At 40.1% G+C, this 21,351-nt stretch overlaps 1 protein-coding gene across 3 annotated transcripts in view; it reads left to right on the forward strand.

The window, feature by feature from the left end:
- The window catches only part of shoc2 (SHOC2 leucine rich repeat scaffold protein), a 113,827-nt gene that overhangs the window by 78,290 nt on the left and 14,186 nt on the right, over positions 1-21,351 (forward strand). For all 3 annotated transcript variants that reach the window (XM_078223206.1, XM_078223207.1, XM_078223208.1), the window contains 4 exons: positions 4,189-4,319; positions 6,420-6,608; positions 10,932-11,054; positions 15,551-15,688. In XM_078223206.1, coding sequence (XP_078079332.1) covers positions 4,189-4,319; positions 6,420-6,608; positions 10,932-11,054; positions 15,551-15,688 — 581 coding nt within the window. The remainder of the gene's footprint in view (positions 1-4,188; positions 4,320-6,419; positions 6,609-10,931; positions 11,055-15,550; positions 15,689-21,351) is intronic.

Genomic DNA, 21,351 nt, shown 5'->3' on the forward strand with positions numbered 1-21,351 from the left:
CACTTCCTTAACTTCCATCAGGGGAGTTAGGAGCTCCCAGGACTGGAATACCATAGAATCACTGTTTTTGAAATAAGACATGAATCTGGGTTGAACCAACATCTGAGTTGTTTGCAGATCTAGAACTGTTAAACTGCAGTCAGTGGCTCTACAGATGTCACTGATCAAGAATTTGTCACACAACAGTAAAAATGTAGGAATTCAGGAACTTTAATTTGTTCAAGAAATGTGGTCTGAATTGCGGGCAGTGACTTTTTGCTTAATGGGGACTCTGCACACCACTTAATGAATTTAGATGCTTTGTGTTCTGGGCCAGTCAGAAAGCAAGAAATTTCAACTCTGCTGTTGTATATGCTTGAGGCATGCAAACACCCAAGATAGTAAAATCAATCCATACTATCTAGGCTACTAAAGTTCTTGGGTCAAAACTAATGTGGTTTTTGGTTTGAGCTTTCCTGGACTTTTAAAAGATTGTGCTGGAATAAGAACTTGTATGTAATATCTTAAGACAATATTCATGGTATGGTAAGAACATGCAATTTGAAAAATCAAATCATTATTAGTACAGCTTATCCTCTGCTCCATTGGCTTTTGCGATTTAAGTAAAATTGAATTTGTTTAAAATCTTTTATCTGCATTGTTCTCTGTATTCTTGTATTCTATATTTTGTTCTTATCCCTGACACTACAATGCAGTGTGGGCTTTCTTGAAACATTTTTACTGTGGCCATGACAAGAAGGCAGTATTAGCAGACCAGTTTTGTCTGAACTGGATCCAGCACCCTCGTGCTTGCAATGCCTGATAACATGTCAGGATTACCAATTACCATTTTTGTTGTCAAACAGGCTGTTGCTGATCACGTGATTTCCCAAAGCAGTGTGTTCTCATTCCAATTAGGCAGTGTGATCAATGCCATCCGACCAATGAATGTAGGTTGGCTTGCATAAGACGGATGAGGCGTACTCATATGTAGTAACTCTGACCCCTGACTTTCAATGGCGTGATGCTGTATAAGTGCAATTCCTGTGTTGGTTTGCGGGGTTCAAAAGTTAATTCAAAACTGATGTCAAATTATACAATCTCAAACCAAAAATTCCCTTGTCAGAGCTGTAGAACCAAGATTAAAAGATATAATCAATTATACCATTTGATTTGCAAATGCTTATCTAGCACAACTTGGTCAGTACCCAAGGCAGAGTCTCATTACAAAAGTAAAATGCTGCCGCTACTGTAAATCTGAAATAAAGGCAGAAAATGTTGGGAAATACTCAGCGGATCAGGCAACATCTGGGGAGAGAAATTTAATGTTTCAGGCCGATGACCCTTCATCAGAACTGAGGAAAGATGGAAATGTAATAGTTTTGAACACATGACTGGGGGGAGGTGGGGGGGTCAGGAAGACGAACAAAAGAGAGAAGGTTGGTGCCAGAGTGGGAGGCAGGAGAGATTAAATAGCAGAAATTTTCATGCTGACAAAGCCAAAGGGAATGGTAACAGGTAATGTAAAGGAACAAAAGATATGTCCAGGTAAGATGAATGGCTGGACAGCACCATTCTCGTAGAACCCCTACATTGCAAAAGGAAGCCATTTGGCCCATCGAATCTGCAATGACTCTCCAACAGAGCACCTTACCCAGGCCCTATCCCTGTAACCCCACTAATTTCCCTAACGTAAACATCTTGGGACACAGGGCCAGTTTAGCATGGCCGATCCATGCTGCCCCATTGCGAAGAACCGAGTGGATGGGAAAGCCATGGGAGTGGGGGGCGGGGGGGGGTGAACATACAAAACAAAGGCAGAGGTTATGATCTAAAATTGTTGCACTAAATGTTGTGTCCACGAGGCTGTAGGATACCAAGCTGAAAGGTGCAGTGCTGTTAGTCAAGTTTACATTGAAGTTCATTGGAACAGTGCAACAGGCCAAGGATAGGGCAGAATGGGAGCAAGGTGAAGAACTGAAATGTCAGCTCCTCCACACTTCTGTGCGATTTTTATATTTGTTGAGAAGGCAGACGGAGTCTCAGTTTAACTGTTCGTGTGCAATATATCCACAGTACTGCTTTAGATTTAGGTTTAGATTTGGTGCTCAATCCTTTGGAGTGGAACTTGAACCTACAATTGTCTGACTCAGTCAGTCAAGACTGCTACTAACTGAGCCACAAGTGATGCAAGCTTATAGATTGATTGATCTTCACAATTTTTCTGTTGAAATATTGAAAACCTCTGCCGTGTTCTCCATTTTCCACAAACGTTATCCCTTTCGGTCATCTTGTTCGCTGACATTCTAGCTCATTTAGGCTTGTATTTAACATTTGAAGATGTTTTTAACCTGTTTTAAATATCACATAAACAGGAAACGGTCAAGTGTACTCGGATATCTAAAATCAATTTTTGGTTGATAAATCCACAAACAGCATTTCCTGTGTTTTGAACTGCACCATATTAAGTCGTCTTTTTACACAGTCTTGTGCATGTATCTAGAAATTGCATTATAATGACAATAGTTTAGCATTCTTTTAATTCCTAGAGCTACAGTAAATATTTTCATGGAAGTTGGTAGCCCTCAACTGAGTCAGAAGATTGTGGGTTCAACCATATTTCAGGACTTGAGCAAAAGAAATCCTGGCTGACTCTCCAGTGCTGCACTGTCAGAGGTGCTGAGGCCCTGCCTGTCTCCTCGGGTGACATAAAAGATCCCAGAGCAGGAAAATAGTCTCTGGAGCCCTGGCAGATATTTTTCTGGCCAATATATCTCTGCTGTTTGTGGAAGCTTGCTGTGTGTAAATTGGCTGCTACGCTTCTTACAATACAGCAGTGGCTGCACTTCGAAGCACTTGGGATGTTCCAAAGAGACAATATTAAAATAAATTTCTTCTTTTTTCGTTTGGCACTTGTCGTCATGGTTGGCAATTTAACCAAATTAAGTGGCGAGCTTTTGCAAATCATCATTTATCTACCTGTTAGTTTCTGCTGGAAAGTTTGTTGTGGAATTTGAATGAGGACAGGGGAAACTTGAAAGAAAATTTAGCAGACAATTGTGGCTTTAATACTTCCTTTGTTTTTCCTAGCTAAAGTTAAATTTCTTGTTGTCTCCAGCAGTGCATTGATTATGGCCTAAACATGCTCTAATTAATATATATATTTTAAAATGAATATTGATTGTTTCTTAATGCTCATGTAAATCTTACAGGATCAAAACATTTTCACATTGTACAAAGCTCTTTTGGTTAATTGTAGATGAGTTTCAGTGGTTTTACATTCTTTAAAGCTTGCATTTGTGAAAGTCGGGTCATGTTGTGTGATCCAGTGCACAACTACACAGGGTAAGGGCTTCAGTGGCATTTGCTGAAGAGTTGTGCCCTTGATGTGATGAGTTAGGAAATGTAGGCTAGTTTCAAGAGGGATAAATTGTCAGGTGGACAGTCGTGGCCTTTTACATAAAGGGGCTTTCTCTGGTCAAAAATTATTGGAGTTATTGAAGGAAAGAGCCACAAAATACATTGAATTAATTGAAAATTGTAACACAATGAAAAATAATGCTGTGTTCATTTCATCGAGTAACTGGTGAATTTGATTTATATTTGCTAGACTTTAGATGAGTTGGTGGAGCCAAACATCCCTAAGTCACTCATGAAGAATAGTTCATTATACGCAATCGCTCATTGAGATATAAGAGATTTAAAGCCAGGATGTTAAATTAAAGGAGATGATGTATTGGTTGAAAACTTGTAACAATAGGTTCAGGTAGTCTTGGATAGTTACTTTAATGAATAAGCATCAGAAGGGGGAAAATAATTCAGGGTTGCTGGCCCGGTTAAGTTGCTCTTGGAGCCAATGCAGGTTTGATAAGCTAAATGATCTCCTTCAGTGCTGAAACCATCCTATGATTCTTCAGTAATAATGTATCGAACCTACAAAACATACTTTGTATTCTCCACCGGCATGCTTTAAAGTTGTAATTGTTATAACAAGTTTTAACGGTGGACCATTTTCATAATGACTTGATTACAGTGTAATTCAGCAAGTTGTTTTTGTAACATTGTGATTTGAACTTTGTACATTAACCATTTTTTTTAGATTAAAAGGTATTACTTGGTGTAAGGTGTACTGTTCCCCACCTATACATTTGTGTACACAAATTGTAAAGGACTAGTATAACCTAAAACTTGTAACATGCCTTCTTGCAGGTAATCTGTCCAGTCTGAGTCGCTTGGGGCTGCGGTACAACAGACTGTCGGCTGTACCCAAATCATTGGCAAAGTGTAGTGAGCTGGATGAACTCAATCTAGAGAACAATAACATCTCAACATTACCTGAGGTAAGAAGAAATAAATAAAAATTGCTACAGCTTTATGAAAATCCAATATTTTTATTGGAGCAACTTGACAGCCTTCTCACCATGTCTCAGTATCGTGAAAGAATATTAGGAGGAGGAGTTTGGTAGTACTTTTTTTTTCAGCAAAGGTGGAAGAGCTCTTTTCTAAAAGTGAAATCAGAGTTTTAAGAATATTTAAACTTGGATGCATTTCCGAGCTAGCACCACCAGTAGGAGGGCAGAAGAAAGTGATGGCCAGAAATCTGGAATTATGTTAGATCAATCATTTTAAATGTTTTCCTTTCCCTCAGAAGGCTGGAGGTGTGGAAATACACCATATTTCACTAGTTCAGCTTATGAATGGTATCTTTGACCAGAGCTTGTTGCAGTATGAAAAGATAAAATACAGGAAATACATACCTGGTACTGAGCATCTGTAGAGAGAAGACGGGTCAATATTTTGGGTGCATATCCTGCCAGTAACTGAGAGATGGAAAATCTAGTACAATTGGGGGGGGGGAAGAAAAATGGGAGGTGTAGAAACAGCAAATATTCCACTCTCAACATGTTGTGCACAACAAGGGGAGTTCTTGGGTTATTTAAATTAGATATTGAAAGGGCATGCCTTCAGATTCATGGCATTTTAGAAACATACCAAAAGTGTTCGCTTGGGTGAGGCGAGTTCAAAGATGTGTGGGTTAGGTGGATTGGCCATGCTAAATTGCCCCTTAGTGTCAGGGGGACTAGCTGGGGTAAATACATGGGGTTATGGGGATAGAGCCTAGGTGGGATTGTCGTCAGTGGGCCGAATGGCCTCCTTCTGCACTGTAGGATTCTATGATTAATTGTTATTGAGCAAAGCTTTGGAGGTTAAAAAGTAACTAAATATGTACCGAAAAGAAATAGATGATCATACAAAAAGACAGCCTTATGCAATAGTGAGCCACAGGTTAAAACAAAATTGGTGCTTATTTTTGCATTTAGTATCAGATTTCTTGTTGGATTGCAATGAATCAGAGTGGTTAGCACTGCTGTCTCACAGCTCCAGGGACCTGGGTTCAATTCCATCCTTGGTTGGCCGTGTGGAGTTTGCACATCGTCCCACTGTCTGCATGGGTTTCCCCTCGGTCTTAGTGATGAGGTCACAAGCTGATCTCTGGGTCGTGTGTGATAACGTTGCAAACAGACTATTTTAGTGTTGGAAACTTCCATGGCGAGGAATGGATTAAGGTTAATGGGGAACATAGTTTGGAACAGGGACCAAGCAAAATGATTTCAATCTTCTTAATATTTAATTGGAGGAAACGTATGCTCATCTAGTACCGAATGTTTTGGTTAAACAAGTACCCACTGTGGTTCCTGTTTGAAACTACATTAAATTTAACTTCGGAGCTGACTGTTTCATTATCTAATAACAGTCCTCTGTCAAAACCTTTAAGCACGAAAATCAAACTAACAGTCGCTTTTCTTAAATTAGCCACTTGCTTCAGTCCCGATTGTCCCTGTGTAAAATTAAGTGTAGTTGCCTGGTAAAGCTGAGCATGATTTTAATCACGCATTGCAGAAAAACTAGGAGACCCATTTATTACATGACTGAATTTTTTTAATGGAGTTGGCTTTGCAGGTGGTTTCTGTGGCCTTGGGCCTGATGCTGGGCTTAAACGAAGGTGGCTGTTTCCCACAGTTCTGATTTTGTAAGTTTCATACATGTTGCTCGATACTTACCGAGCAATTCTCTCCGGAAAGCTGAACAATCGTTTTGACAGTATTTGTTGGGTATGTTCTGATGCACAAGTTTCATGAAATAATGTAAACTGTTTCTAACTTTGAACCTCACAGTTGGTTAGCCTAAATGGAAATTTGTGGAAAGATATCTATTTTAGTCCTTAAATACTGTGAAGATGGTGCCCATGTTAAAATGCTTGCCTTTGCAAGGATTTCTTTTTTAACAATTTAGTTAAATTTCCACCAGATTAAGGATGGTGAACTCTTTGCCATAAGTACTTCAGTTATTGTATATATTCCTTTTAAAAAAAATACATATTTTCAAAAACACATGAAATGGCTTGTCGGTATTAAAATATTCCATCTACTTCCCTGCAGGGTCTTCTATCAAGCCTTGCAAATTTGACCAGTTTAACATTAGCGAGGAATTGCTTCCAGTCGTATCCAGTTGGGGGACCCTCGCAGTTTTCAACAATCTACTCTCTCAACATGGAACACAACCGCATCAATAAAATACCTTTTGGGATCTTCTCCAGAGCAAAAGTGTTGAGTAAGCTGAACATGAAGGTAGGTAGTGAAGCTTATAGGCTAGGGGGAGAGGCTCAATCTGATTCTAATGTTTGATTCTTCTACAAAAAAATGCTTTGAACATTTTATATTGCAAACTAAGGCTTAAACTGGATGTAAAGTCACTTCCTAAAATATTGTCCAAGTTTTTGATTCATAAGAACATAAGAAATAGGAGCAGGAGTAGGCCATCTAGCCCCTCGAGCCTGCCCCGCCATTCAATAAGATCATGGCTGATCTGACGTGGATCAATACCACTTACCCGCCTGATCCCCATAACCCTTAATTCCCTTACCGATCAGGAATCCATCCATCCGCGCTTTAAACATATTCAGCGAGGTAGCCTCCACCACCTCAGTGGGCAGAGAATTCCAGAGATTCACCACCCTCTGGGAGAAGAAGTTCCTCCTCAACTCTGTCTTAAACCGACCCCCCTTTATTTTGAGGCTGTGTCCTCTAGTTTTAACTTCCTTACTCAGTGGAAAGAATCTCTCCACCTCCACCCTATCCAGCCCCCGCATTATCTTATAAGTCTCCATAAGATCCCCCCTCATCCTTCTAAACTCCAACGAGTACAAACCCAATCTCCTCAGCCTCTCCTCATAATCCAAACCCCTCATCTCCGGTATCAACCTGGTGAACCTTCTCTGCACTCCCTCCAATGCCAATATATCCTTCCTCATATAAGGGGACCAATACTGCACACAGTATTCCAGCTGCGGCCTCACCAATGCCCTGTACAGGTGCATCAAGACATCCCTGCTTTTATATTCTATCCCCCTCGCGATATAGGCCAACATCCCATTTGCCTTCTTGATCACCTGTTGTAGACTGGGCTTTTGCGTCTCATGCACAAGGACCCCCAGGTCCCTTTGCACGGTAGCATGTTTTAATTTGTTTCCATTGAGATAGTAATCCCATTTGTTATTATTTCCTCCAAAGTGTATAACCTCGCATTTATCAACGTTATACTCCATTTGCCATATCCTCGCCCACTCACTCAGCCTGTCCAAATCTCTCTGCAGATCTTCTCCGTCCTCCACACGATTCACTTTTCCACTTATCTTTGTGTCGTCTGCAAACATCGTTACCCTACACTCCGTCCCCTCCTCCAGATCATCTATATAAATGGTAAATAGTTGCGGCCCGAGTACCGATCCCTGCGGCACGCCACTAGTTACCTTCCTCCAACCGGAAAAACACCCATTTATTCCGACTCTTTGCTTCCTGTCGGATAGCCAGTCCCCAATCCATTTTAACACACTACCCCCAACTCCGTGTGCCCTAATCTTTTTCAGCAGCCTTTTATGGGGCACCTTATCAAACGCCTTTTGGAAATCCAAAAACACCGCATCCACCGGTTCTCCATCATTTTGTTTGTTTTGTCTTAATAATATGCTTATATTCTGTTGAAGTTATCCTTTGTACATAATTGCTGCTGTCCACAACTGTATTTTAACATTTTAAGTTTATGATAATTTACCATTAATTGAGTTTTGAAAATTTACTGTGCCTTTTCCAGATATCAGAAATAAACTAGAGGTTTACATATACTTATTGAGAATAGACTGAAACCTAGCCTGTTCTAATTCTTTGGTTTGACCATTCACAGTTTTTCATAGTATTGTTAAAGGATTTGACTATCTTTGTGGTGTTCTAATACATTTTGTGCCCTAGCTTTTATATTTACCCCCAACTAATTTCCAAGACTCCCCTTTTCTCATTGTTTCCTACTTTAACTTAACTGGCTTGCACACTAAATTTGGCAATTATGCTATTTAATATTTGCAAATTTAGATAAGTCATTTCTCAAAGATCTGCCATAATTAAAGTAGTTTTTGCTCTCAGAACTAATATTCAAACTGTATTTTGACCAATCATTATCATTTTGGCAGGAGTGAAAGTGAGTTTTCTTCCATGTAGTTGTAGGGACTACATTGGTGGTACCACTTTAGGTGGTAAAACAGATTGGTTTGCTGTTCTGTTGTTGCGTTTATGCATTTTACAATTGCTGTATTCCCCTTCTCCCAGTAAGGTATTTGACAGGTGGACTGTTCTTTTCCAACACAGCAAATCATCACATTTGGAATTAAGTTATTCAAGTGTAACTTGAGTGCAAGTGAAACTGATAAAGAAAAGGGAAAAAAGAATATAAATGCAGACTAGTAAGGAACATAAAGGCGGACTGTAAATATTTCTGTAGGTAGGTGAACAGGAAAAGATCAGCAAGGACAAATGTAGGTCCATTACTACAGGCAGAGACAGGAAAATTTATAATGGAGAATAAGGAAATGGCAGAGAAACTAAATAATTACTTTGTGCTTGTGGCGGAAGATACAGAAAATCTCCCCGATTATACTAGGGAACCAAGGGGATTGTATAAATGAGGAACTGAAAGAAACTAGTATTAATACAGGTAGCTCTTGAAATATTAATTGGATTGAATGTTGGCATTCCCTAGACCTGATAAGCTACATCCCACAGTGTTGAAGGAGGTGGCTATCGAGATAATAGATGCATTGGTGGTTATCGTTCAAAGTTCTGTAGATTCTGGAAAGGTTCCTTCAGACTGGAAAGTAGCAGGTGTAATCTTGCTATTTAAGAAGGGAGGGAGAAAACTGAACTACAGACTTGTTTGTTTGATGTCAGTAGGGAAAATGTTAGGATATATAATAAAGGATGTGATAACCAGATACTAGAAAATCATATGATTGGGCAGAGACAACATGGGTTTGAAAGGGTAATCATGTTGGACAAATCTGTTGGAGTTTTTTGAGGATGTTAACTGTGGCATAGCTAAAGAACAACTAGTGGATGTGGTGTTTATAGATTTTCAGAAGGTTTTTGAGAAGGTCCACACAGGCAGTTAGTAAACACAGAGCACATGGGATTGGGGTAATGGCATGGATTGAGAACTGGTTAACAGACAGAAAACCGAGTCGGAATAAACGTGTCATTGTTGGGATGGCAGGCAGTTACTAGTAGGGTACTACAAGGATCAGTGCTATTTAGCTATTCACAATCTATATAAATAATTTGGATGTGGCTACCAAATGTAATATTTCCAAATTTGCTGATGACACCAAACTGGATGGGAAGGAAATGTAAGTTGTGAAAAGGATGCAAGGAGGCTTGGACAGGCTAAAGTGAAAGGGCAAGACCATGGCAGGTGGAATATAATGTGAATCAGTGTGAAGTTATTCACTTTGCTGGAGTATTTCTTAAATGTGAGAAGTTGGGAAGTGTTGATGTCCAAAGGGACCTGGATGTCTTTGTTCACAAATTACTAAAAACTAGCATGCAACTGCAGCAAGCAATTAGGAAGGGAAATAATATGTTGGCCTTCATCATGAGGGGATTTAAGTATAGGAGTAAAGATGTTTTACTACATTGGACAGAGCCTTGGTGAGCCTGCATCTTGAGTCTGGTATACATTTTTGGTCTCACCTGAAGAGGCTATGCTTGCCGTAAAGTGTAGGCAATGGAGGTTCATCAGATTAATCCCTGGGATGGTAGGATTGGTTATTAAGGAGCGAGTGAGGAGACTGGGCCTGTATTCTTTAGAGTTTTCTAGGATGAGTGATGATCTCATTGAAACTTACAAAGTTCTTCTCGGGCGTGACGTGGTAGATGTAGGTAGGATGTTGCCCATGACTGGTGAATCTGGAACCAGGGGATACAAGAGATGGGCCATTTAAGACTGAGATGAGGTAGAATTTCCTTATTGAGGGTGGTGAATCCTCTACCTCAGAAGGCTGTGGAAACTCAATCATTGAACGTGTTCAAGGCAAATCAATAGATTTTTGGATACTAATGCCATCAAGGGATATGGGAATAGTACAGGAAAGGCATGTTGAGATAGATGATCAGCCATGATCCGACTGAATGATGGGGCAGGCTCAATGGGCTGAATGGCCTACTCCTATATTCCTAAGTAGCCATTTTACATTAGAATTTGTAGAAATCCTTCAACCATTAATTTTCAAATTGTCTGAAGCACTATTACATGGGCCTGGAATAGGGCAACACAATGTCATTTATTAAAAATTAGATAAACTGTCTCTCCACTATTAATTTGACTTTTATCAATTGTTACATTGTGAAAATTAAAGAAAATTCAAGCATTCAAGGTAAAGTTTTAGTGCATGTAAAATACCAAGTTCCTTTTCAATCAATTGGAGAAAACCGTATAAAGAGGAAGACTTTCAAATTTCTCAAGTTAAAGATGGGCTTGATCAAAAAGTAGTTATTCCAATGCTTAATACATCAACTTTCATTTTTTTCTGGTCAAATGACCTCAAATTCTTCTCCTGGTTTTCATAGGACAATCAGCTAACTTCACTTCCATTGGACTTTGGAACCTGGACAAGCATGGTAGAACTGAACCTTGCCACCAACCAACTCACAAAGATTCCAGAGGATGTGTCTGGACTGGCTTCCCTGGAGGTGAGAGAGCTGACTGCAATATCCTCCTAATTGCTGAGAGGTTTCACTCTATATTTATTGAAGTTGTAGAAATTAGTTGGATAGGGCACATGGCAGATGTTAGCTTCTTAATTCCTGAAAATGTCCTTCTGATGCCATAAAATAAGATTGGGATCCTGTGTCTTAAAAAGTGGATAGTCACCAGTGATCTCTTTTGTGACCTGTGTCTGTCCTTTCCATTTGTTTTACTGCCTTGTAATTATCACAATTCTGTTGTTCACGTATTTTCAGAGTGGAGCAGGAAACCCATTCCATTTCCATTTTTAGTTTGTAAGATTGAATTATTCATGAGTAGCATTGACTCGCTGGCTAGAACAGCATGAGATCAATTCATCTACCTCGCAGCAATCAATGATGCATAATTTGGAGAGGGAACAGGAAGAATAAATTCAAGTTAAATACTCCAGATAGAAAATCTGAACAGATTGAATGTCAAATTCAAATCTGCAAAGCTCACTAGAAGGATCGTTGACCAGGTTGATGCTTACTAGCTGTAAGGTATTCTTGATTGCCCAATCCTAAAGTCTCACCTAGAGACCAGAAAAAGTATTTTAATACTCACGCTCACAAACCAGCTGAGGCTTGCACAGTTGAAAGCTCTGAATGCCTTGCAAATTAATCTTATTAGCTAACAGCTGTGTTTTATGCAAGTACAGCCAACACAAACTGTACTTAAGTGCATGGTTGTGTATTGAACACAAGAAATAGGAGCAGGAATAGTCCATGTCGCCTGTTGATTCTGCTCCACTATTCATTATATCCAGGTTTATCTTGGGCTTTAACCCCACTACCCTGCCCATTCCCCATATCCCTTGATTCCCTGAGATACCGAAATATGTCTATTCCAGCCTTTAAATGTATTCAGTGGTGGAACATCCACAATTTTCGGGGGCAGGGAATTCCAAAGATTCATAATCTTTTGAGTGAAGTAATTTCCCCTCACCTTGGTCCTAAATGACTGGTCCTTTGAGACAGCCACTGTGTGTTAGATTCCCCAATTAGCAGAGATAACCTTTCAGCATCTACCCTATCAAGTCGCTTCAGAATCTTGTACATTTCAATCAGATTGCACCTCATTCTTCTAAATTTCAGAGAAAATAGATGCAATTTGCTCAGCCTTGCATCATAGGTAAACCCCAACATAGTAAGAAGTCTCACAACACCAGGTTAAAGTCCAACAGGTTTATTTGGCAGCACAAGCCACAAGCTTTCAGAGCGCTGCTCCTTCACAGGTGAGTGGGAGTTCTGTTCACAAACAGGGCATATAAAGACACAAACTCAATTTACAAAATAATGGTTGGAGTGCGAGTCTTTACAGGTAATCAAGTCTTCAAGGTACAGACAATGTGAGTGGAGAGAGGGTTAAGCACAGGTTAAAGAGATGTGTATTGTCTCCAGCCAGGACAGTTAGTGAGATTTTGCAAGTCCAGGCAAGTCGTGGGGGTTACAGATAGTGTGACATGAACCCAAGATCCCGGTTGAAGCCGTCCTCGTGTGCGGAACTTGGCTATCAGTTTCTGCTCAGCGATTCTGCATTGTCGTGTGTGGTGAAGGCTGCCTTGGAGAACGCTTACCCGAAGATCAGAGGTTGAATGCCCGTGACTGCTGAAGTGTTCCCCAACAGAAAGAGAACACCCTTGCCTGGTGATTGTCGAGCGGTGTTCATTCATCCATTGTCGTAGCGTCTGCATAGCATCTCCATAGCGTCTTCAGCCTCTGGTCTTCGGGTAAGCGTTCTCCAAGGCGGCCTTCACGACACACGACAACGCAGAATCGCTGAGCAGAAACTGATAGCCAAGTTCTGCACACATGAGGACGGCCTCAACCAGGATCTTGGATTCATGTCACACTAGCTGTAAACCCCCATGACTTGCTTGGGCTTGCAAAATCTCACTAACTGTCCTGGATGGAGACAATACACACCTCTTTAACCTGTGCTTAACCCTCTCTCCACTCACATTGTCTGTACCTTTAAGACTTGATTACCTGTAAAGACTCACATTCCAGCCATTATTTTGTAAATTGAGTTTGTGTCTTTATATGCCCTGTTTGGGAACAGCACTCCCACTCACCTGATGAAGGAGCAGCACTCTGAAAGCTTGTGGCTTGTGCTACCAAATAAACCTGTTGGACTTTAACCTGGTGTTGTGAGACTTCTTACTGTGCTTACCCCAGTCCAACGCTGGCATCTCCACATCAAACCCTATCATCCCAGGGACCAAATGACAATGTTCACTGTATCATCTCCAATGCAAGTATTTTGTATCTGGAGACCAAAAATGCACACAGTACTCCTGATGTAGTCTCACCAAAACCACATACAATTCTAGCAAGGCTTATTTATTCCTGTACTTTGTAATCTCCTTGCAATGAGGTCAACATGCCATTTGATTTCCTAATTTCTTGTTGTGCCTATATTTTAATGTTGCGCGTTCTTTGTATGAGCACACGGTCTCTTTGAACATTAACATTTGCATGTTTCTCATTTTTAAATAAATCTTCTATTCTTTTAACCACAGGGAATAGCTTCACACTTCCCACCTTATAATCCATCTACCATCTTGTTGCCCATGCATTTAACCTGTCTGTATCTCTTTGCAGCCTCTGTTCTCCCAGAGCTTACCTTTCCACCTAGTTTTGTATCATATAACTTGGATGAATCGACAGAGTAACTTGTCTCTGTCATTTTTATAGATTGTAAATAATTGTGGCTTCAATATTGATCTTTGTTGGTACTCTGCCCCATTAATGTGCATTTTCTGCTCCCTATCTCTTAACCAGCCCTCTAAGCATGCTAACTCCAAGTGTGCTTAACTTGTCTGTTCAACATTTTGTGTGGCACCATATTGAAGGTCTTTTGGCAATTCAGGAATACTACATTTACTGACCTACCTTACTAGTTACATCCTCAAAAAACTCCAATTATTTTGTTAAACAGGATTTCTCTTTAAAACCCTGTTGATTTTTGCTATTATGTTTTTCTAAGTGCATTGTTAATACTTCGTAATAGAGTCCAGTGTTTTCCTCAACAACTGATGTTAGGCTAACTGGTTTGTAATTCCCTGTTTTCTCTCTCCTACCTCTTGTAAAGCGGAGTAATATTTGCCAACTTCCAATCTTATGGGACCATCCAGAATGCATTGAATTCTGGAAAATCACAGCCAGCACACCTATCTCTGAAGCTATCTCCTTTAGTAGAACTCTAGGGTGTAGATCATCAGGCACTGGGTATTTGTTGCATTTTAGTCCCTTAAGTTTCTCCAGTATTTTTTCTGTTAATTTTCCTAATTTCCTCACTTTGCCTGGTTTACCATGAAATGAAACTTGCGTCTTTACTGTGAAGAAAGACACACAATGTTTCTTCAATGCCTCTTTCATTTCTTCGTTCCCCATGATTTCTCCTGTCCCTGATTCTAACAGACCAATGCTAACTTAAGCTATAATAATAAATAAAAACAGAAAATGCTGGATAAACCCAACAGGTCTGGCAGCGTCTGTGGCGAGAGAAAGAGTTAATGTTTTGGGTCCATATGATCCTCTACGGTTAGCTTTAGCTACTCTTCCTTTTTATGTACTTAGCATTCTTGCAATCTATTTTATATTGTTGGCTCATTAAATAGGGACCAGCATAGCAATATGGGTTTGGAAAGAGAGCTCGAGTCTTATGGTAGGTGGAAGCAGACAAAACCGTGACACTTTGCAAATGGCCAGTCTAGTTTCATGACACAACCACAAATTGTGGCTTCCCTCATTATAAATTGTCTGAATTTGGTGTTCAACCTTTCAATGTAACTCAATCGCAATATCCTTTCCATGGAAGTAAGAAGCAGCATTTCTGAAATGACACAGATGTCAAGGCAAAGTGCCAGCATACAGAGTCTTTTATTTCTGTGGTGATGCTTTTGTTTTTGATTTTTGTTTTTTATAACAGCACTGAATAAAATGACACATGAAAGCTAGACATAAATTTATTCCAAATCGTCAACTTCTGTATTCCTGCTCTATTAGCATTCAGCCTTTCTACTTCCTTGCAAAAGCTGTACTGAAAATGCTATAAGTCCTCCCTTCCCATTTTTCTCCAATCCTGGTTGTTCAATTGCTTGTTCTCCTGAAGATAGTTGTTTTTTTGACTAAATGTTTCTGGCTGATCTTGCCAGATAATATTTTCGTTTCTATGTTCTGCCACTGTCAGCAACTCCATCCAGTCCTTGGATTCTAATACGGCTTCTGCTCCAAATGCTATCTCTCCGTTGTTCTCATGTGATATGCTTTTGAACTTCCTCCTATCCTGTTCAGTCTCGTCTTTTTCCTGGAAAGTTGCTTATCCAGTGTGGTATGCTCATTTAGTAGTATTAGTTTTCACAATAGAATGTTCCTTCGTTAAGTCTGTGGGAGAGTCATAAAATAGTTAATGGTATAATCAGAAATTTACTGACATTTACAATGGTTTTCTTTAGGTTCTCATCTTATCAAATAATCTCCTTAGAAAATTGCCACATGGCATTGGGCACTTAAGGAAACTGAGAGAGTTGGACTTGGAAGAAAATAAGCTTGAATCTCTTCCAAATGAAATTGCTTATCTTAAGGATCTGCAGGTGAGTGTTTTGCATTAAACTTCCTCGTGTGAGTAAACTAGCCTACCTTTCTTAATATATTTTTTTCCATTCTGTGCTTGAGCTTATGCGATGTTAGCTCAGTCTTTAAAGTTTGCTTCATGCTTTAGTCCTTGGCAGTCACGGGGATTGGAACCAGTGCACATACATTAAAAAATATATAAAATTGGAATTGTTTATTTTATCTTCGATTTACCATTTTAAATTTTACTTCAGTTAATGGAGTTTGAGATCTTCAGTGCCCCTGAGGCCATTTCCCTCCTTATTTGGAATGCACAGTTTGAGGACCTGCACCCAAGTCGCTTGTTACAATTTAGTAAGGTACAAAGTCACAATTTACTATATGCTAAATTGAGAACTTGTTTGGTTAACCCAGAAAACAAGGATATTAAATATCATGATGTTTAGAAACAAAAATAGAATGTGACCCTAAATCAGTCAGAGGATTTGTATTTGGAACATTTATCCTCAATTTCTTCACATTTGCAAAGTTTTATGTTGATTATTATGAGTGGTGAACTATCTACATATGTAATTGAATACTTGTTCATACTAGAAGGAAATGGCCACAAATACGGCTGTTGTGCAAATTCAATGTTGGGAATTACTATTTCTAATTGAAAGTTTTTCCTCATGAGCTTCCTTATCTGAAGTCCATTGTGGGATTAATTTTTAACATGTATGAGTGAAAAAGAAAGTGAGACAAAATGCTAAATAACAGCTGCGTGACCTGCTGGGTAATACCCGTTCATTAAATGTCAAATTGTCATCCCTATTTTCTCCATAAAAACCTAATAATGATTGTGTAATTGTGGGAGATCTTGTCGTTCCTTCATCTGATGGGATGGAGCCATGCTAGTAGGGCAATAGATCATAAATTTGGATCCTAACAGCTTATGCTTATGTAGTTCTTTTAATGTAATAAAATGTTCCAAGGTGCGTTGCAAAGCAAATTATGACACCAAGCCATATAAGGAGATAGTAGGTCAGATGCCAAAAGCTTGGTCAAAGAAGTAAGTATTAAGGAATATCTTAAAGGAGAAAAGTGAGGTGGAGAGATGTATGCAAATAATTCCAGAATGTAAGGCCTAGGTAACTGAAGGTGCGGCCACTAATGGTGGAACTATTAAAATTGCAGGTGGTCAAGAGTCCTGGATTAGATAAGCATGGATTTCTGAGGGTTATGAAGCTGGAGGAGACTACAAAGATAGAAGGAGCCAGATCATGATAGGATTTGAAAACAAGGATGAGATTTAAAATCAGGGTTACAGAATGGTGAGAGGGGCAAAACTAAACTCATTTATTCTCCCATTCTATAATCTGTAATTAGAGGGTTTTTTGTTTTAAAAATAGGCTGTGCTTATTCCAAAAACCTTTTGTGTCGTAAATTTTTAAAGTGACTGTCTTAGGATTAAATCAGAAGCTTAGCTTATTCACCCATTCAAACCTGGGACAATCACATTTTGACACACAGGTATGCAGTAAGGGGATAGGGAACTGCGGTAAAAAGAACCACAGAAATAGACATTTAACATGACTTCGAGTCCAGAAAGTCCAAATCTAGAGGAGAGTCACTCTCAGAGAGATTCAAGTTCAGGCAGATTCCTGGCTGAAGGCAGAAGTACAAAATTCCATTAAGATAATGGTGTCGCTATGCGATGAGGTTGCTATTCAGAGACTTGGTCTGCTTGACAGAGGGTAGCCAATGGCTTCCAGACAAATACACTTGGAGGAGGGCCTGTTGGAGGCCGCTTGGTCAGCCTGGAGTCCTGCTGTTGGATGATCAGAGATTGAAGAGAAATCAGCAGGTTGGTCTGCTTCGGAGTTCTTGTGAGTATATTGAGATTTCAAAATGGTCACGCAAGACGTGAGCACCTTCCTCCACAATGAGTTCCTAAAAGGATGTTGATCTGGCTTTTGTTTGGTGATTTACAATGTCCCCGTCATTAGCCCCTCAGTGAGTCATTATCCATTTTGATGACCCTCTTCCAGATAGCTGTTGTCTTTGTAAACCCTCGACTCCGCTTGAGGGATAATCACAGAATGCTACAGTCCAGAAGAGACCCTTCAGCCCATCGAGTCTGCATCGACACATGAAATGCCCTGACCTGCCCATCTAATCCCACTTGCCAGCACTTGGCCCATAGCCTTGAATGTTATGCCATGCAAAGTACTCATCCAGGTACTTTTTAAAGGATGTTGAGGCATCCCAACCTCCACACGACCCTCCCAGGCAACGCATTCCAGACTGTCACCGGCCTCGGAGTAAAAACGTTTTTCTTCAAATCACCCCTAAACCTCCCTCCCCCTCACTTTTTTAGCTCGTGTCCCTTCGTAACTGACCCTTCAACTAAGGGAAACAGCTGCTCCCTATCCACCCTGTCCATGCCCCTCATAATCTTGAACACCTCAATCAGGTCGCCTCTCAGTCTTCTCTGCTCCAATGAAAACAACCCAAGCCTATCCAACCTCTCTTAACTTAAATGTTCCATCCCAGGCAGCATCCTGGTAAATCTCCTCTACACCCCCTCCAGTGCGTTCACATTCTTCCTGTAATGTGGCGATCAGAACTGCACGCAGTGCTTCATCTGTGGCCTCACCAAAGTTCTATACAACTCCATCATGACCCTTCTGCTTTTGTAATCTATACCCCAATTGATAAAGGCGAGTATGCCATATGCCTTTTTCACCACCCTATTAACCTGCCTTTCCATCTTCAGAGATCTATGGACAAACACGCCAAGATCCTTTTGTTCTTCGGAACTTCCCAGTGACAGACTTTTCATAGTATACTTCCTGGTCAAATTGCTCATTCCAAAGTGCATCAGCTCATACTTTTCAGGGTTAAATTCCATCTGCCACTTATCCGCCCATTTGACCATCTCGTCTATATCTTCCTGTAACCCAAGACGCTCAACCTCACTGTTAATCACCTGGCTAATCTTTGTGTCATTGGCAAACTCACTGGTCCTACCCCCAGCATAGTCATCTATGTCATTTATATAAATGACAAACAATAGGGGGCCCAGCATGGATCCCTGTGGTACGCCACTGGTCACTGGCCTCCAGTCACTAAAGCAGCCGTCTGTCACCACCCTCTGTCTCCTACTGCTAAGCCAATTATGAATCCACCCTGTCAGATCACCCTGTATCCCAAGTGCATTAGCCTTCTTAATAACTCTCCCATGTGGGACTTGGTCAAAGGCTTTGCTGAAATCCATGTAAACTATATCAACCACACTACCCTCACCCACACACTTGGTTAAATGCTCAAAAAATTCATTCAAATTTGTTAGGCATGACCTCCCTCTGATAAAACCATGCTGACTATCCCTGATCAAACCTTGCCTCTCCAAATGGACATAGATTCTCTCCTTCAGAATCTTCTCCAATAGTTTCCCAATCACAGATGGGAGACTCACTGGTCTGTAGTTCCCTGGCTTGTCTCTACAACCTTTCTTAAGTAGTGGGACCATATTAGCTGTTCTCCAGTTCTGTGGCACCTCCCCGGTGGCCAGGGAGGAATTAAAAATTTGGGTCAGAATCCCTGCAATTTCCTCCCTTGCCTCCCACAACAGCCTGGGACACAATTCATTCGGACTTGGAGATTTGTCCATTTTTAAGCCCTCCAATATCTTGTCATTCCCTATGATTTTCTCTAGAGCTTCACAGTCTCTCTCCCAGAGTTCCATAATTACTTCCTCATTCTCATGGGTGAAGACAGATGTGAAATATTTGTTTAACACCCTACCAATGTTCTCTGTCTCTACCCATAAATTTCCCCCTTGGTCCCTTATGGGCCCGACTCTTTCCCTGGTTATCCTCTTCACATTGATATACTTATAGAATATCTTAGGATTTTCCCTACTTTTACCAGCTAATAAGCTTATAAAAATGCAAATTGTGTCCAATAATTCATTTTGAAATGGACCTTGACAGTCCCAAATGTGAGCAACACAGAGCATATCTTCACTGCAATGCATACAATGCCTCAGTGGTCACCTTACAATTCCAGGCATCAGGTGACTTGTAGTGGTTATTCCTTGGTTCAGCAAAATTAATTTCTTTTTAGCTGATTTTAATAATGAAGTTTGATTTACATTGTTATTTTTTACTTCTTGAGGACATGTCAGAGGTGTTGCTTGATGGGGAGCCTGTTTAGGTCAGTGAGCACAGGGTTGATAGATGATTGGGACTTGCTGCGGGTTTAAGGCTTGGAAGTGGATTTTGGAAGACCTCAAGTTTAGATTGTGGAAGACCAGCTACTCCTGGAATAGTCCAGCCCAGAGGTCGTGAAGGCAGGAAGAGGGTTTTAGCAGCTGACTGGCTGAGACAGGCAAAGTAAGGTGGTGGTATACAGGTGGAAATAGATGGTCTAAGTGATGCCATAAATATGCTAATAGATTGAAAAAATGTAAATTCAAACTTGGTTTTAGATTTTAAAATTCTTTCTTCAAAATGTGGAACTTGCATGTGAAGGCGACATGGGGAATTCACTATTCAGTTCTTGAGCAAATACATGGAAACTATGATTTAATACATTTCTTTTTATCCCCGTGTAGTGATTCCAATGAAAGTTTCCAAAGTTTATATAGAAGCTTCATTTGGTAGTTGATAATTGCTAATTACTAAATGATGTCTAAAGTATTATTTCAAAGGAGAAACACAATTCTGAGTGACCGTTAAAGGGAGTGCACTGAAGAGTTTATCAGCTGTGGTTCGATTGGTCAAAAATTTCCCTACTGACTAACTCAAAAGCTGTAGCCTCAAGTCTCACTCCTGTTTGCGCACTAAAAGATCTGGGTTCACACACGAGTGTGGGACTTGAGGGAGTGTTGCATTTCTGAAGTGAATGCTATCTTTTGAATGAGACATTAAACTAAACCTACTCTCCCAAGTGGACAAAAAAGATACCATAACACTAGATCAAAGAAAAGCACGAAATATTCCTGGTGGCCTGGCCAAATATTTATCCCTCAATCCGCATCACAAAAATAAATCATCTGGTCGTTATCACACTGACATTGTGAGAGCTTGCTTTGTGCAAATTGGTTGCTGTGTTTCTTACGCTACAACAGTGACAACTCTTCAAAAGTATATCATCAGCTGCAAAGGGCTTGTAACGTCCTGAGCTCATGAATGGCATTATATAAATGCAAGCTTTTTTTTAGGGTATGAGTGGGTAGAAATAAACAATGATGACATTTGGACTTGATTCCAGCATTTTAAGGTTGTGTTTACCATGAAAATGCCTTATGAGGACTGGCATCTTTTTTAAGAACTGAAATTGCACCCTTGTGCAATAGTGTGCCATTGGACTAATGATGTTTTTACTGCGGTATTCTTCAAAGGAGGCTTGATGCACGGTTCCCTATACTGTTAAAAGATTGGAGAGATTTGAGAATTTTAATTTGAAAATATGAGAAGCACCACCTCATGATTATGGTCTTTTAAAAAATATTTCCGGGTTTTATGACAAGTTTTGAACATGATTGAGATGTTCTGGTGAATCTATATAAAAGTTTAATCGGACCACAATGCAATTTTGGGCTCCACACTGTAGGAAGGATGTTGAGGCAATAGGTTGTGTAGCACAGATGCATTAAGATACTCCTTGGTATGAGGAAATACAGACATGTAGAAAG

This window comes from Mustelus asterias, chromosome 11, assembly GCF_964213995.1.
Source record: "Mustelus asterias chromosome 11, sMusAst1.hap1.1, whole genome shotgun sequence".
In the NCBI taxonomy this organism is placed as follows: domain Eukaryota; kingdom Metazoa; phylum Chordata; class Chondrichthyes; order Carcharhiniformes; family Triakidae; genus Mustelus; species Mustelus asterias.